Source organism: Phycomyces blakesleeanus (assembly GCF_001638985.1).
Source record: "Phycomyces blakesleeanus NRRL 1555(-) unplaced genomic scaffold PHYBLscaffold_14, whole genome shotgun sequence".
In the NCBI taxonomy this organism is placed as follows: domain Eukaryota; kingdom Fungi; phylum Mucoromycota; class Mucoromycetes; order Mucorales; family Phycomycetaceae; genus Phycomyces; species Phycomyces blakesleeanus.
In genome coordinates, this window is record NW_017265147.1 from 938,699 (window position 1) to 950,928 (window position 12,230).

The 12,230-nt window shown below is 37.8% G+C and overlaps 1 protein-coding gene across 1 annotated transcript; it reads left to right on the forward strand.

Annotated features, from left to right (window-relative positions):
- Positions 1 to 84: 84 nt before the first annotated feature.
- On the forward strand, positions 85 to 7,936 carry PHYBLDRAFT_147120 (hypothetical protein; the record flags this gene model as incomplete). Its single annotated transcript, XM_018431798.1, has 24 exons — positions 85 to 1,046; positions 1,120 to 1,272; positions 1,349 to 1,693; positions 1,813 to 1,868; positions 1,897 to 2,099; positions 2,173 to 2,254; positions 2,305 to 2,488; positions 2,606 to 2,805; positions 2,874 to 3,127; positions 3,188 to 3,268; positions 3,351 to 3,440; positions 3,521 to 3,638; positions 3,695 to 3,981; positions 4,075 to 5,647; positions 5,716 to 5,980; positions 6,066 to 6,245; positions 6,353 to 6,572; positions 6,698 to 6,769; positions 6,828 to 7,040; positions 7,096 to 7,193; positions 7,251 to 7,408; positions 7,483 to 7,651; positions 7,753 to 7,856; positions 7,908 to 7,936. The coding sequence occupies 24 exons, from the start codon at positions 85 to 87 to the stop codon at positions 7,934 to 7,936; spliced, it is 6,096 nt and encodes a 2,031-aa protein (XP_018290187.1).
- Between the last annotated feature and the right edge of the window lie 4,294 nt (positions 7,937 to 12,230).

A 12,230-nucleotide genomic window follows, 5' to 3' on the forward strand; every position in this document is an offset into this window, starting at 1 on the left:
TCTTACCTCTTCGAGGTATCTCGTGACCTAAATGTGGACGATCATAATTCACTCTCCGTACCAAGGAAGGAGTACTTGAGCCTCATGTCTGTTCCCGGCCATCGTCAAGAAGGAATATTTTCAGCGTATGGATCAACACGATCGTCGAACAATCCATACCGAGATCTAGAACCCAATGATCAGGACCTTCCTCAACCTGACATTCTAAATCATGTTCCTGAGAATGCCCCAACCTTTTTATCTTTCCCAGCCAAGGATATCGCCCCAGAGACTCATCTCAGACGAACCTTTACTCGAAGTAAGCCTGTCGATCAGAGCGACTTCAAAGCTGCATTTGAGGATGGTCAGGTACCACCTGCTACTACAGAAGAACGGCAAGAACCAGAACAACCTACCAAACCACGGAGAGCAAAACGCAATCGTTACAGACGTCCTTCACTAGCAGAGTCCCTGAGCACCACTGCACTTATGTCTGAGCAGTCATATATACGCACCTACGATGCCACAGATGATGTGGACTATTCGGATACAGCCAAACTAACTGCCAATGCCTCAGGGTCCGGCAGAGATCCTTCTCCTCCTTCTATCCGACCCTACGATTCGACTCCTGTCGCTCCCACTCAAGATATGCAGCGACAACAGTCTCAGCACAACTCTTTGGTCAGCAAGCGCCAGTCTCTTATCAAAGTGGGTACGGTAATTCGCCGTATGTCAAGGCGTGTGGTTAATGTTCAAAACCGAGGCCCACTACCAAAACCATTAAATATACCAAAATCTACTTACGACACTATGAGACAAGCCGCTAGACTTGAAGAAGAAATACCAGTTGTGGAAGAAGCCATTCCTCTCACACCAGCTACACCTTATAGGCAACCTGTAGACATAGAGTCGAGTCAACGACAAGCCGGGGAGCTTGATCGTGATAGTTTTGCGCAAACTTTGCAAATGCAAAATGGATCACACATATATTTGGTAGACCAGAGCTGTGGGATATTTTCTCCCACAAATCGGTTAAGAGTAGCATTGGCCAATGTACTGTGTTGGAAGTAAGTATAACAAGCCCACAAAAATTAGGTCATAAGACTCCATAGGCTTTAGGATGTTAATTGACCTCATTAGATGGACAGAAACCTTGATTATGATGCTGATTGCACTTCATGGATCGGTACTACTTGCAGTTGGGTGGGGAACTGATCCTAATCCTAAGCCGCCTTCACAATGGGGAGTGCAGTGGAATCAATTCGTTCTACTTGGTATATTCTGCTGTTACACGTAAGTCCTGTCCCCACGTCCCCCCTTTCTACCCCCTTTCAGTCTGTTTGTCAAACGATACTCATGTAATCCACAGAGTGGCTATTATCGTGCGCGTAATTGTCTATGGTCTTATCAGTAATCCTATCAAGAAAGAGGGTGATATAGTTCCACCACTAGCGTTTCTTCGGCACAGCTGGAATCGCATTGATTTTCTATCTGTAATTGCCTATTGGATTGATCTTATTCTCCTGTTGACAGGCCAAGAGATAATTGGAGAAACGAGACGTATTATGGTTTTCAAAATGCTTTCTACGCTTATCCTTTTACGCCTTCTCAATATCACAAACGGAAACAAGGTTATCCTCCAAAGTTTGAAAAAGGCAGCGCCACTATTAAGAAATGTCTTATTTTTCGTCTTATTTTTCTTCATTATCTTTGCGTAAGTCGTGTTTATGAGAGTTTAAGGAACACAAGAACGATTAACTTTCGTCATATAATCGAATGTAACAAAAACATAACCCCTTGTTTTGCTGTTGTTTGCCGTTGTTGTTGTTTTAGTATTGTTGGTGTCCAGTCTTTCAAAGGATCTTACCTTCGTCGTTGTGTGTGGACAAGTATGGAAATTTAATATTTAACAAATAGAACACAAAGTTATAAAACAACAACAACAACAACAAATTGACGGTCTTATAATAGATCCCGAGGATTCCGAGGATGTTCAAATACTTCAGCAGTATTGTGGAGGATACTATGTTGAAGAAGAAGAAAAGCCATTCTTACTAAAAAATGGAAATGAAGGACCATGGTCAAAGGGGTTCATATGTCCAAACGGCTTAGTTTGTAAGGTAAAAGGACACCATCAAAATATATTTTATACACAATTTACTAAAGACAAAATTTATATATATATTTTAATAGGAAACAGAAAATCCTTTTGGAAACACCATTAGCTTTGATAATATATTTGCTTCCATGCTTATTGTCATGATCATCGCAGGCGGTATGTAATCTGTTTTTTTTTGTTGGACTCTACTGACGTGACATCTATAGACCAATCATGGACAGACCGAATGTACGATATGATGGATGCCGAATACTACTTTGCGTGTCTCTACTTCATTGTCCTTGTTATCGTAATGAATTTCTGGCTTATTAACCTTTTCGTTGCTGTTATCAATGAGATGTTCGCCAAGGTGCGCGAAGATTCTCAGCACTCGGCGTTCACCACTTCAAAGTAAGTAAATAAATAAACAAATAAGATCTGTATGCAACCCCGTTTTTAAGCTTACTTTTTTTGGGGGTTTGTTTGTTTGGCTGTTCGGTTGGCTGGTTGTTTTCTTTTTCTTTAAAGGGCAACGCCTGTGTTAGCAGATGCAGATGAAGGGTGGTCATTTGGAGAAAATATGAATGGTTTAGCAAAGGTCAAGAAGTCAGCGCTTAGTGGCATTGTTACCGTCACACGACCTTTTTGGATTATACTCGTTGTTGTTGATTTGGTTGTAATGGGAGCCAAAAACAACAGCATGACATCCGAGCAGCTGGCTGCACTAGGTAACCCCGGGTTTTATTTTACAAAACTTAAAATTGGTCCAATGAAAAATTAATGCTTTGTATTGCAGATTATGCTGAATTGGGTTTCACACTCGCCTTTTTGGTAGAGATTTTACTGCGTCTGGCGAGTCAAAGACGTCAACTGAAAAAATTCTTTCATGAAAAAATGAACAGAGTGGATTTTTTTGTAGCCATAATTACTTGTATTATCTGGATCCCACCTATTCATAACAACAGGGTTGCCTATGCATGGTTAACAGGCTTTCAGGTGTTACGAATTTATCGTGTTGTTGTTGCTGTTCCGCGTTTGAGGGTGTTGATGGTAAGGTGCTATAAGTTATCCGTTTATACTGTGTTCTTTATTGTTAATATCCTTCTATAGTCTCGTGTACTTGGTAGTGTATATGGTCTTATTAACTTAGTATTCTTTATCGTCCTGGCTACATTTCTGTGTGCTATTGTGGTAAGATTAACATGCAAAATGTACATCCGGAAATAAAATACTAAACATTCTACTCTATCTTTTAAATATCTGGGATATATAGGCATTTCAGCTATTTGAAGGCGATCTTAACGATACTGGAGAAGAAATGCGATTTTTCTCCATCTATAATTCGTTCGTTGCACTTTATCAGGTAAGAAAGAAAGAAAGAGAGAGAGAGAGGAGTGTTTTCCTGAGAAACGGACGAGTTGATAGCTCTCTTACTTGATATAGTTATTTTCTGGCGAAGATTGGACAACGGTTCTTTACACAGCCATGGAAGCTGGATCAAAATCAAAAAATAGTGCAATCTATGCCCTTTTCCTTGTATTCTGGTTTGCATTCTCAAATTGTAAGTTTGTAGATGGCTGTAGATGTCCGTGGCTTTTAACGCTTTATTATGTGTAGTTGTACTTGTAAATATGTTCATTGCCGTTCTTATGGAGAATTTTGAGACTGCAGAAGAAGAAAAGAAGAAGCGACAGATCCAATATTATGTCGAAAAGACTGAGAATGCATTTGTCACTGACGATCCAATTGTCAGTCGTTGGAATATTTACCGCTACATGAAGGCCAAACCCAAAGAATTAGAGATCAAGAATATGCCTACAACCTTACTTTTACCTGTTCAGAAGAATGCAGTGCGCGAATTCATGAATGAGGCAGCAGAGACTTCATTTGCGAAAGATAAAAAGGTTTGACTCTATACATAATCACTAAATCCAAAAAGAAAAAGAAACAATGAAGATTTGGGAAAGCTTACATTTGTTCTGCTTAATTTTTGGAAGATCAACAAAAGGGTAACTCAGATGGATCGATCGGTGGAAAAGGATTTTTTGTCAAAGACAAAAAATTTTCTTGGCGACCTTCTGGTATCCAAGAAAAATGCAGCACCCCACCTTTTGGTCAATAACCCACGCAAGAGCTTAAACATCGATGCTTTTAATTTTGAGCAGTTTTCTACATTTTACGATCACAACAAGCAAGGAAACTCGAACGATCCTCAATCTATGCGCTATTTATTCGATAGTACATCCAAGGAGACAGCTGCGTCTAGAGTTGCTGAAGCTGTTAGTCACAACCTAGAAGAAAGAAAAGCGAACCAACAAGAATTCATTACGGCACATCCAACCTACGACAAAGCATTGTATATTTTCTCTCAAAGCAATTTTATTAGACGAGCATGTCAAGCGCTTGTTCCTCCAAGTCGTGGTGAACGTACATTTGGAAGAACACCTTCATACTGGCACAGCCTTTTGTTCTCATTTTTCATCGTATCATGTGTAATTACCAATGTTGTATTAACAATCTACAACTCGCCAGTTTACGCTGCGGAAAACCGGAATGAGGAACCCAAGATTCTTATCCTCAAGTATGTCGATTGGGCATTTACAATAATTTTCTCTGCCGAGTTTGTTATTAAGGTCGTTGCCGATGGATTCTTTATGACACCAAATGCATACTTGTTGAATGGATGGAACGTTCTCGATCTGTTTGTCCTGATTACACTCTACATGTCCAACTTTGGAAACTTTGCTGCCTCTACTGGTTTGGAGCGTGTGTTTCGAGCATTTAAAGCTCTTCGTGCTCTACGATTGATTAATCTACTCGAACCTGCCAAAGAAACTTTTACTTCAATCTTGGTTACCGGTCTTCCGCACATTTTAGATGCAGCCTTTCTTGGTCTTTCCCTTATTGTACCTTTTGCGCTTTATGGTCAGAATATTTTCCAGGGTCTCATGTTCATTTGCAATGACGATGGTGACACTATTACTGATAAGAACAGTTGTATGTACGAAGCAATGCTTGGGACAGCAGAACCTATGGCAGCAGAAACACAGATATACCAGCCACGAGTCTGGGATAATCCTTACGTCTATAGCTTTGACTCTTTCTGGAAATCACTTTTGATTCTTTTTGAAATCTCTAGCGGTGAAGGTTGGATTGATGTGCTCTCTTCTAGTATGGCGGTGACAAGTAAAGACCAGAATCCACAGCAAGACAACAGTCAATTGTGGGGTATATTCTTTATGGTGTACAACTTGGCAGGATCAGTTTTTGTCATATCGCTATTCCTTGGCGTTGTTTTGGAAAACTTTGCAAAGAGAAACGGCACACTTTACTTAACTGCGGACCAACGACGATGGTTGGATCTGAAGAAACTGCTGAGTCAAATGAGGCCAGCTAAACGACCAAAGACTGTACCATCAGGTCGAATTCGTAGAAGATGCTTTGAATTGGTAGTAGAGAAGCGTGGCCGCTTCTATAAGTTTATGACAATTGTTATCTGTATGAATATTCTTTTTTTGTGCACCGATTCCGACCATGATGAGAACGTTCCTGGATTAACTATAGCAAAAGGTATAATAAAACTAAACTAAACTGCAAAATTAGGGGGTTTTACTGACGCATATTGATCTGTTTAATAGGATATGTCTATCTGACATTTATTTTTACTTATTGGCTTGAAATTGCTATTAAACTATTGGGGCTTGGGTGGAGCTCTTATAGACGCAATCTCTGGAACGTCTATGATCTGCTGGTAGTTATTGGTAGTGCAATTGCAGTTATTGCTACCTTGGGCTCAAGCAGTCATCAGATCAATGTGGAATCACAAAAGTTGTTTATGACCGCGCTTTGTTTCAAACTTGTGCAAAGAAGTGACAGTTTGAACCAGCTGTTTACTACCATGGCGTAAGTATCATAATATTTATAATTTCATAAAGGCTCTTGTAGATGACATTATATTTATCGATAAATTTACTGACAACTCAATTAGTGCATCTGCTTATCAAATTCTTAACGTTTTTGCGGTGTGGTTTGTTGTCATGACAACCTATGCAATTATGTTCATGGAAATCTTTGGATTAACCAAGTACGGAAATCAGGCCAGCACAGAACACATTAACTTTAGATCCTATGCTAACACAATGACATCCCTTGTGCGATACTCGACTGGGTAAATATAAACACATTAATATTCATATATATATGCAATATATGCGATATATGTTTCTGTAATATGATTGTTCTGATATTAGTATTTCTACTTTATTGTTTTTTTAGAGAAGGATGGAATGCAGTGATGCACAACTTTGCTGTTGAAAGTCCTAATTGTGTGGAGGCGGTCAATTACTTGGACTCGGATTGCGGGTCAACCGGCTGGGCTTTGGCATTATTTCTTACATTCAATGTCATTTCAATGTATATCTTCCAGGCTATCTTTGTAGCTGTAGTATCCGACAACTTCTCCTACGTATATCAGATCGCAGCAAATTTCTCTCTGGTCAACAGAGACGAGATTAGAAAATATCCTTTATATATACATGTGTGCGTGTGTGTACCAGGCCATACTCAGACTAACCTATCAATCGATATATTACCTTAACTTTTTTTTCTTTCACGTTCAAGAAAATATGGGCTGAATTTGATGTAGAACGCACTGGATATATTACATCGAAAGATTATATGTCGTTTTGGAGAGTAAGTGATTGTATCTCATGGGATAATAACACGTTTCATGTAACCGTTTGCCATGTAGAAATTGGATGGCATGTTCAATGTTAGAATATATGACAGAGAGCTTTCATACAAGACTTTGGTCAAACAGTGCTCCATAGACGGTCCTGTCGTAAATGCTAGAGACGATCCCTATAGATTAAATGTCGATATTGACGCTTTAAACAGAAAACTTGATATCATTGACAAGCCAGTGGTTCACGGGCGAAAACATGACTTGGATATGCTCTACTGGGTCAGTAAATAGTGTACACATAGTTGTACTATATTAACCAATCTACCTATAATAGGAAGCGGCAATGGTAGAATCTCCAAAGGGCGTTTCTTTTAACCAAATGCTCCTCATGCTTGCTCATAGAAAACTTATCGTTCCAGAACACGCTCTTTTGTAAGTTTATTGTGTAAAATTATACATAAGATTGTACTATATCAATTATATGTGTAGGCTCGATGAACTTTTGGCAAACCGAAGGAAAGAAGAAGGAATCCAGACTCTAATCAATATTGACCGCGTCAAAGGATTAATTGAAACCATTGTACTGAGAAAGAAATTCTTGGCCCATCTTCAAGCTAAAAAGGATGCCAGTCGTCAAAAACACGATCGTGAGTAAAAGTTAATTAATTGTGTGAATTTAGGGCGTGTGCGTGTACTTTCGCTTATTATTATCGCTTTATAGTGCCTTCAATTGTGGTTGATTATGATGATGTTAGTTTATTGAGGGTAAAGACGATACCTGAAGGATCTCCTGTGTCTTCCTCTCCTGGAACACCAGCATCTGTGACGGGTGATACGAATCCATTTGATACACATATTGAAGAGCATTCACCACGTTCCTCGCACTCTCCGTATGTTTATAATTATATATATATATTATATTATATATTATATATCTTAAGAAACCTTTTTTTTGCGCTCTTGGCATATTCACTTCTTCCATTTAAACTAGAAGCTCAATATCAGAACAAAACCAGGGAGATACAGAAGGAGATACTACTCCATCGAGTTCAAGGAATACAATTGATCATTCACCAGAACAAGATATCTGGCTTGGTATGTTTAAAATTACCGACTATTACTTTAAACTAACCATTGTTCATCTAGAAATGCTCCAAGAAGAAATGCGCAAATAGAATTAGTCTACCATTTATTCAATAAAGTTATTGTTTATCTCATCCTCTCTACAAGGCTGTCGCAGAGTAATAGAATATTCATAATATTATACGAACTATAAATTTGCTTAAGAATATATCTGCACACCTTTGCTTTTATTTTTACAGCGAATACAACGTGTGTTTCTACTACAAGTGACATTCTTGGCACTGGCCATTAATACATGGATACTTAGAGTTCAATGGCTGACTACAAAACAAAGCTGAACACAAGAAACGTTTGTACATAGTCCGAATTGACAATGTGTTAGTTGCACTAAAATTTCCAGAAAGTGAAATGACACTGATGAACTATTAGCTTTTTTATGACAAGGACACCGCGGTATCGGCTTTAAGGATTATGTTGATTTTAACTCCACGATAGACTTTTTTTTTGGCTTATATTTTACTTTGCTATTTCTGAAAAACATAAAGGACATTCTTTTTTATTTTAATAATGGTTGATGAAATGATTCTGATTTGAGAGGAACTTCTTTTAAGCTGGTTATATGAAGAAATAACCCGAGCGATCGGCCACTTGTTAACCTCTTTCTTTTCTGTCTTAATTATCTTCTCTTTCAATCTCTTTAACATTTTTTTCAGCTCAGCTTGTTTGTTGCTACACTGTTTTTGCTACAGATCTGATACTCTATTTAGCCGATGATACACAATTGTAAAAATAAATAAAACTTTATATATATACATTGTTATTTCAGCACTAAAAAGTATAATGTACACATTCAATCAAATGAATTATTTTATGAATTTGGATATATTGTTTATTATTTAGAGGTAGTGTATTATGAAACTACTGAGAGTACAATCGCAAATAAGCTTCTTGTGAATTTAGTACTCGCATTTGGTAAAGGCCTATGCTTATTTTAGTTCGAATATGTTATTTGTTATAGCGCACGGTATGAGCTTATTGGTATAATACAATTCGATTAAAAAAAAAAAGTAAGCTAAAATATAAGATATATGTCTAAATTATATGTCTACATCTCGCAGTTTTAAAAGATGTTCAAGGTGCCCTTGCGGAAAAATGTTTAGCATGATGACTCGTAAGCTTTATTTTTTCATCTTTTTAGTTGAGTAATATAGAGGTGAAGGCCGATGAGGGCATGTCCATTGTCAATTTGTTAAATATCCGCCAAGCAGATTCAATCCTTCATTTTCATATTTATCCCAATTGTAACTGATTAAGCCCTGTAACTTTCAAAAGCTTTAACAAAAGCTCTTACAGCCTTTTACCCCAAGATAACGGAAGCACATAAGCTGTCTTAATTGTATCCATTTAAGCTTTAATAAAATGTATTTATGTGTACAAAATTTTAGAAGTCATTTGTTAAGAATGAAAGAGAAAAATAAGGTGCACTGCAGTAAAAGTACTAGATCTTGCTGACTGTGTATACAGATGAATTTATATGTATATATATAAGAACTGCATTTTGGATATTTTCTGTCAGTTTTACTATTATTACAACTACTATTTCTTTGGCCTGTTTTCAATAAATAAAAAATATAAATATAAATAAAAAATAAAAACAATACAATACAATTACGGGCTCTGGATTTTTAGTTTTATAAAGCTTTTTATTGGAGTGTTATTAATTTAAAGGAGCACTTCGGCTTGCTAACCAAGTGTACTCGGCTGTTATGTGGGTTCTACAAATGACTATAACATCGGCAATATTCCTTTTACTGCAACTGTATTATATAATGTGAAAAATAATCACCTGAAGCATTCTTTACTAAAGACCCAACCGACCCCAAGGTCGGTATAATCGGAACTGGTCTTCACTGATTCACCCCACTTCTTAAATGCTTGATCTTATAAAATCATGTGGTAAAGCTCTCTTTGACCTGGGATTGAATGGAAATGGGATCTGAAATGCTATAAACTATTAGCTATAGACACATGTAAGCAAGTGTTAATTAGTATACAGCTTGATTATTTCTAAGAAAAACAAAGCCGATAGAGCAAATGTTTAATTGGCTGCTTTAGCAGACACATCTATCTATATCTAGTCTTTTGATCTTATCTTACCTCTCTTGCTATGGTCCCCTATGAATAGTCGGTTACTGTGTTATTGCCTTCAAAGGTCTGACATCCAGCTAAAAGTACCTTTTCTCATTTTGGATAGCGACCTTCTTAATAAAGACAAGTTCGACTCATTCAATGTTTAGGGTTACACTGTTATATAACTATTCGATTGGACAAACAGCTGCCAGCAAACAGAAAAATCTAACCCCTACCGGGATACCTCCCAGCACCAATGGTGAATGACCCACATCTTGTAAGCAACGAATAGATTAGGTGCTTAAGATTCTTGACAAGGGAACACAATAAAAAGTACGCGTGCCATTAAAGATTCTGCTAGACTACTACACAGATCAACTTGTGACAGGAACAAGGGTATTGAGATGCTTTGGAAGCGTCATGTCTGTGTTATACAGTCGAGTAGTACAGTAATATAGGATGTTTTGTAAAAACTTGGAAGGAAGACTTCCTCCAGGAATGCCTTCAAAGGGAGAGCAGAGTCGCCATGAGTTGGGGATTAGAGCAGATTGAACACATAACATACATAAATGAATATTAATAGGAGAATTAAAAGGAACTGATAGTAAGCCAGTAAGCTTTTGAGCTAAGCTTGATCGATACACACATGCTAGAGCTCTTTGGGAATTTATGTTTATGTTTTTTTTTCTTGGTTCTTGTCTGCTGTTTATTCAAATATACTTTTGTCATTCCTTACGGTTTATTACCGAAATTACTTGAGCATATTTTAAAGCTTGATTCTTATCGTTTATAATCATAGCACAAAGTCAGGTACGTTTCTTTTATAGCTGGTTTATGTACTCTTGTTGAATACAAATATACAAGGTATGTATTTATAGCATTGCCTACGAGTTACTCATTTGGAATATATATTCCTGTTCCTCTTTAAGTATAAATCACAGAAAAAAAATCCCCAAATACTGATTTGTCAGACCTTTGTGAAATACATACTAAGCCCAGTTACTAACCACGCTCAGGGCAAATGAAATTTAATAAGGCATCAAGGATTTATATCCGGAAAAAAAAGGGGCAGAGCCAAAATACACATATACTCAAAAAAAAACCAACACTTCTTTACTTGGTGGCATTTCTAAGTACAATGCAAAACATATAATCTTTTTTTTTTAAAAAAAAAGGCACCACTGGCCCAAATTTTCCTTCAAAACCAAATAAACACAAAAGAAAGTCCGTTCTTCTATAGCACAATGATATATGTACTCTCGTATGACTCTTGCACTTAGACATACACAAGTTACACATATACATGGCATATTGCTCCCATGATTTAAGGGTAATTCTCTCTAAGAATGGATATGAAAACAGATTTTGCTGTACAACAAACCATCGGCGTTTAGAATAGGATTCGAGGTGGCTGGTTTCCATCAAAAAGGATACGCAGTCATACATCCTGCTCTTTGAGGACGAAAAAGAGGGACACTGAATTTTTTTCCAGTGTGCAGATACAATTTGACAACCATGGCACCACCAGACCAGAAAGACAAGTATAAGAAGGGCAATCCTTCTGCCGGCGAAAAACCCCAATTTGCCAGACGCGATAGCCAGAATGATCGTCGTGGTGGACAGAACGATCGCCGTGGTGGACAAAATGATCGCCGTGGAGGACCCAACGATCGCCGTGGAGGACCCAACGATCGCCGTGGAGGACCTAACGATCGCCGTGGACCTAATGACAGAAACAGTGGAAAAAACGATAGACGAAATGGTCCAAGCGATCGCCGTGGACCCAATGATAGAAATAATGGACAAAACGATCGTCGCGGCGGAAAGTTTGACAACAACAACAAGCCTGACAGAGGTTTTAAGAGCGCACCACCTCAGAAATCAAACGAATCTGGAAAACCAGAAGAGAATGCAGAAGCTAAGCCTGTCAGAACTGCAGCAAGTGAAGCCGAGAAAAAGGTTTTGCATGAACAAATTTTGGCTCTCGGTGGTACCAAAGGTGATTTGAAATTCCTGGAGGATGTTGATGTGGACGCCGAAGAGATTCTTGAGGACAAGGAAGTTGAAGAGCGGATGGACAGTAAAGTTCTGGTGAGCTATATAAAAATAAGCATATATGCACACATATGCAGGTGTATATGAAAATATTAATATTGGGACGGTATGGGGATCCGAAAAAAAAACGTTAATATTTATGTATTTCTTGTTTCTTTTGGTATTATTTGAATCAATTGGCTTGATTTTTTTAGAACACTC